The sequence below is a fragment of the Helobdella robusta genome, assembly GCF_000326865.2.
Source record: "Helobdella robusta unplaced genomic scaffold HELROscaffold_15, whole genome shotgun sequence".
Taxonomy (NCBI): domain Eukaryota; kingdom Metazoa; phylum Annelida; class Clitellata; order Rhynchobdellida; family Glossiphoniidae; genus Helobdella; species Helobdella robusta.
The window spans coordinates 607,012-612,452 of record NW_008703839.1 but is presented as its reverse complement, the minus strand read 5'-3'; the positions used below and the strand labels follow the sequence as shown (position 1 = coordinate 612,452).

Below are 5,441 nucleotides of genomic sequence, written 5' to 3'. Positions count from 1 at the left end.
ATATTGAAAATCGCGATGCTGCATTAAAAAGAGTCACTAACCTGCTTGTAAACAATGGATATATGACTTACGATGCATAAACAGAGTGGTGCTGTCAAATCTAATTTGGACTCAACACACACAATCACTATAAGCCGTGATTAATTCTAACAGCAAATCATTCTCAAGTTTCTTGAGTTCAAAACCAACTCAATAAAACACAATTTATTTTAAGCATGATAAAACAAACGGCTTTTTTCGGTATTCCTCTACCATCTTCGGTGTTCTAATTCATACGTTGTGCTTATAGCCAGATGCTCAAATATATATATTGTTGGAGATTTGTTTGTGTGTGTGGTGTCTGTGCGTTTCAGTGTTTGTTCGCGGCACGGGCGAAATCTCTTTCTCTATCTTTCTTAGGGAATTTTTTTTATGGTCCGACAATAATAATTTTTGTATATTTTTATCGTGAGTTCGACCAGTCCTGTGTGGCACTGGGCTTTTTCGAATTTAATGATTTTACTGAGTAACACACGAAGCGTAAAATATTCGATAACAATTTTATTAATCGACGACAATAAGTGAAAAAAATTGAACTAACTGAACTCTAGAATAATTTTAAAAATAATATGTCAATGAACGAACTGGAATACAGGAATTAGAACTTCTTATTGTTGGGTTCGGGCAACTTGGGTTATGTTGCCGTTCAATCGTACAACCTCGACGTGTGTGACCGATGGTGGTGCTGATACAACTCCGAGAGATAAATGAAATGAATGAAGAAAGATTACAAAAAATCGGAGCCCATGAGAATTCCAAGCTACGTACGAAACTATACCAATGAGTATAGAATCCAGCAAAGAACCCTAGGTCCACAAATAGCACAACAAAAGGATTTGCTTTCGCTGGATCCCAACAACGAAGCAGATTCGTTTTCACAGAACCCAAGGCCTGTTTTCACTGGGCCTGTCAGTCAGTCAATCGGTTGGCTTTCGCACAACCCGGGCCTGTTTTCACTGGGCCGTCGAGTCTGGTCGGCTTTCGCACAACTAACACCAAACAACAAGAGTGAGAACAACACTGGGTACAAAATGTGTGACTTTAGTACGCGTGCGAAGCTTTGCCAATGAGCATAGAATCTCGTACCAAATCCACTTTTGAAGACATAAGACGTTACCAAAACTACGCCAATGATCATAGAATCACGAATTAAGTCTCTTAGATACCAGAATAGGCACCGATTATTCAAGGCTGCCTAATCAGTCAACCAACGACTCCCACCTATTAATGATAAAGAAACCCTATATCAAAGAAAACTTAAATTTTGTTTCGGGTGTTTTTAAACTTAAAAATTTCCCAAGGTGATATGTCTGACAAATTAATCAAAAAAACTACTAATTCAATTTTTAAAACAAATTGTAAAAACTTATGACGTCATTTACATTGCAAAAACGTTATCTAAAAAAAATCGTCTAGCCACCTATCGAGTGAATTAACTTTGCATCAGCCACCTATCGAGTGAATAATTGAAGGACTTTGAAGTCTTTTTAGTTATTTCATAATTCTGCAATATGTTTATATATACCGTGTCTCTACTTTGTTGATTTCTTGTTTGTTTAAAGCGAATACTTAACGCTCATTTAATTAGTTTTACAATCATCAACTTCGTCCAATATAACACTTTTAAGTGTTTTCATTATCGATGATTCCTCTGTTTCTAAATTTATTAGTAGGAAGGATTCCAAGTGCACCTTGTTAAATATTTATTATGGGATGTCTTTGTTCTATGAGTATTGATTCGCACGTTGTTAAATATTTATTATCGGATGTCTTTGTTCTATGAGTATTGATTCGGCTAGTTGTAAATTATAATAGCTGCAATTGTAATGTAAGATTTCAACATTGTGGTCCAAGATTTGTCTAGTAATTTTAATTTTGTGCTTCTTTATAACACCGGTTTGTACGTGCATCGTAAGTCTTCTCGATTACTTGGTCGTCGTCATACCAATATATTCGGAATTAATGCCCACACTCACCAATGCTACATCTGAACAAATATATTAGATGGCTATGATCCATTGTGGATTCCGGTTTAATAGTGCGGTTGTTTTTCATAACAAGAGATGAGGTTCTTTGATGAATAACAAATGAGCGTTAAGTATTCACTTTGAACAAATATCTAAACAAGTTCCTTACTCCATACATTCCTAATAACGTTTTTTGGTTGGAGTGAGTAGTATATTCGTAGTTTAATACTATCGTTTTCGTTTGGTGCTTGGACATTATTTTTATGATTCTCTTCATGATTATTTCATACTTTTTAAAAGCGGTTGACATGTGATTCTCATAATATATTACCATGTTATTTGGTTAATATTGTTGGTTGCATTGTGGTTGTTGCTGATTATTGGTTCTTTGCGTTCTATTATTTTCTGGATCATGGAATTTTTATATCCATTATTAGTGAGTAGCTTAGCGACTCAATCCATTCTGTTCTCCTGCTTATAGGCTCGGTTTACAAAAGCAGAAATCGTACTCTCTAGATATGTTTGACAACATTCACCATATCCATTATCCATTAAAGCATAAACTTTGTTTGTTGCTTTGGCTTTGGTTACTGAGGTTTTAAATTCATTTTGCGCATTTTGTATTAGTACGTCTAGAAATGGTAGTTTATTGTCAGTTGATTTTCCATTGTAAACTTTAATTTTGATGAATTTAGTCGTTGTAGAAGTTTTTCTATTTGATCATTGTCACGGTTATTGCTTGTGTGAAAGAATTTTTTTTTAAGTTGTGCGCTATGGCATTTTTTTGGTTTGGGCATGCCTAGGTGCTTGGACAACAGCAAGCGATATGGCATGTTTTAGGAATAAGATAGAGTAGATAAGTTAAATTGAACTGAACGATTATAATTAATTAGTTGTTTCTGGTGTTTTGAATTGAACGTTATAATATTAATTTGATGTTAACATCAACATTAACATTAACATTTGATGATTTATGACATTATATAAAAATTTCTTTTATTGATTTTGAGTTTGTATTTCAAAAAAAGTTTGAAATTAACTCGTCTCGTAGTTTGAATTATATATTTCGTAAAAAAAAACTGACATCTGGCGCAGTCGACAGGATATTAAACAGAATTTTGCGTGATCATTATATGATATAATAATCTCGGGTAAAAGTCCGTGACATTTTTGGTGGCAGCGGTGTGATATATTGCCTCAGTGGATTCTGATTACCGGGGAATATCCAGTGACATCCAAGTAGTTCAGGGAGTAATTGCTGGTTGAAGTTTGACGTCGACGGATTTTTGTCGGTATATTGATGGATTCCGATTACCGACGGAGATTTTATATCAACATAGACGGCGCTTGGTTGGAGTTTGATATCGAATTATTATGGAAAAAGATATACCAGCAGAGATAAAATAATGTCGACTGAACGGTTGATTAAGAAGATAATCAAGTTCGGAGTAGATGAAACGGAGGCACAGTCGATGTCTAGATAAGAATTAATCATCGATATATTGCCAACGAACCTTTAGAAACAGAAGAAAATCCAGAGGAAAATACTTTAGAAGAGTCTCAGAATCCTATCGAATTTGAGAAATGGAAATTTCTCAGCGAGTAGAAATAGAAGCAGCAAGAATTAAATTTACGGGAAAAAGATATGGAGAGTAAAAATAAAGAACACGAACGAGAAAGTAAATTACGAGAAAAGGAGATGGGGAGAAAGGCTGAAAAATTTAAATATCAAATGAAGATAAAGGAGGAAGAACTTGCAATAAGACAGAAAAGCTTTAACCTACAGAATGAACAAGAACGAGTTCAAAGTGAGCCCAGTCAGGTTAAGCGAACAATTTTTTAACATCAGGTAATTACCAAATGAAACATACCAGCTCCTATTGTCAAAGTTGAAAAACACATGGATATATTATTTAAAAAGCAGGAATGTTGGAGAAAATTTTGATAGATTATTAAGTTTATTGATGGCTGATAGAGTGAAGGAATTACTACCCAGAGGATGTTTAAATTTTATTCTCAGTCAAAAACAAGAGGATTGTTTGGACTGTGATAAATTGGCTCGATCAGCTGATAATTATGTGGCAACATATAAAAGCACCAAACCCCATCGTAGGGAAATGGAATTAAAATTATAAACAAAAACAAAGAAGAAGCTATGGAGAAGGGACCATGTTTCAGATGTCAAAGGCCAGGTCATTTAGCGAAAAACTGTACTCAGCCGGTAAAAATTCAAAAAAATTCAGTATATCACGAATCAGAAATAAAGGAAGATGAATTTCTGTTTACAGAAAGATCAGCGAATATTGAAAAGGAAAAATTGTATCGAAAGGAGTTTGTTGATATATATGTCGATGGTATAAAAATACCGAAGGCCCTTGTCGATGGAGAGGCAAAGATTAGTTGTATCCATCCAAGGTTTATCGATTGGTCGAGAGTAAATGTGCAAGGCAAGATTTCTGTTTTGGGACTTCAAGGAAAAGCAAATATTATAGATGTAGTAGTGCAACCTAAAATAGAAGGTTCTGAATGGATGATAAATATTGCAACGAAAATTTGATCATAACACCAGATGTAGTAAACTTGCTGAAGGAAATAAAAAATTGTTCAGTACTTTCAAAGGAAGACGTTTTAGACACATCGAATGCAATAGGTTTAACCCTGCGATGACGGCGATTTTTTTCATCCACTGAAGACGAATGGGGTAGATTTCTACCCCAAGGTTAAATCTGATGATAACAACAAATAATGATGACACAAAATAAATTTTATCATGCAAATAAAACACGTTTGGTGAATAACAACAATTTTAATGAACAAAACAATATAATAATTTGTTTTTATTGTTACAAAAAATTTATTTAATTTTTTAACACAAAAAGTGAATGTAATTTGTTCAATTTGTAGAACAATTCCTACATATCATAAAAACATGATCTCTACATGTTGGTTTGTTGCACTTTGAACATTTTAGTGCTGTTTTCTTATCCTTTATTCTAGGACAAGCATGACATCTGCCGGATTTGCTGAGTATAGCAGGAATCTTTGTCTCTACCAAGTCATCCTTGTGGCCAAAGTTAATCATACTCTGTGAAAAAAATTAAATAATTTTAATATTGCAAATATATCAGACTTGTCTCAAAAATTTACTTCTCCAAGTTCCAGCAGAAATAATCTTCTTTTATGTGATTTGTTAACATTCCAGTCAGGATTCAACAAAATCCATACTATATAGGCATTTAAAGCACTTATGTCTAACATATTACTGAAAACTGCCATTGGCCATCTTCTAGTCATTCTTTTAGTTGTGTACAGCCTTAACATTTGATCTGATGTGTCAACTCCACCTTTGGTTGAATTATAATCTAAAATCATAATTGGCTTTTTTGTACTGGATGTGTTGTCTAGGTCACATTGTGTATGCATACTGCTCATCAA

General features: G+C 34.0%; 2 protein-coding genes across 2 annotated transcripts in view; one reads left to right on the top strand and one right to left on the bottom strand.

Annotated features, from left to right (window-relative positions):
* Positions 1 to 4,161: 4,161 nt before the first annotated feature.
* On the top strand, positions 4,162 to 4,673 carry HELRODRAFT_169181 (hypothetical protein; the record flags this gene model as incomplete). The annotated part of the gene is made up of 2 exons (XM_009015048.1): positions 4,162 to 4,525; positions 4,576 to 4,673. The coding sequence occupies 2 exons, from the start codon at positions 4,162 to 4,164 to the stop codon at positions 4,671 to 4,673; spliced, it is 462 nt and encodes a 153-aa protein (XP_009013296.1).
* Positions 4,674 to 4,899: 226 nt separating this feature from the next.
* HELRODRAFT_169180 (hypothetical protein) overlaps positions 4,900 to 5,441 on the bottom strand; it is a gene marked incomplete at both ends in the record, with an annotated part of 1,551 nt that continues 1,009 nt past the window's right edge. Inside the window, one exon of the mRNA XM_009015047.1 lies at positions 4,900 to 5,091. Coding sequence (XP_009013295.1) covers positions 4,900 to 5,091 — 192 coding nt within the window. The remainder of the gene's footprint in view (positions 5,092 to 5,441) is intronic.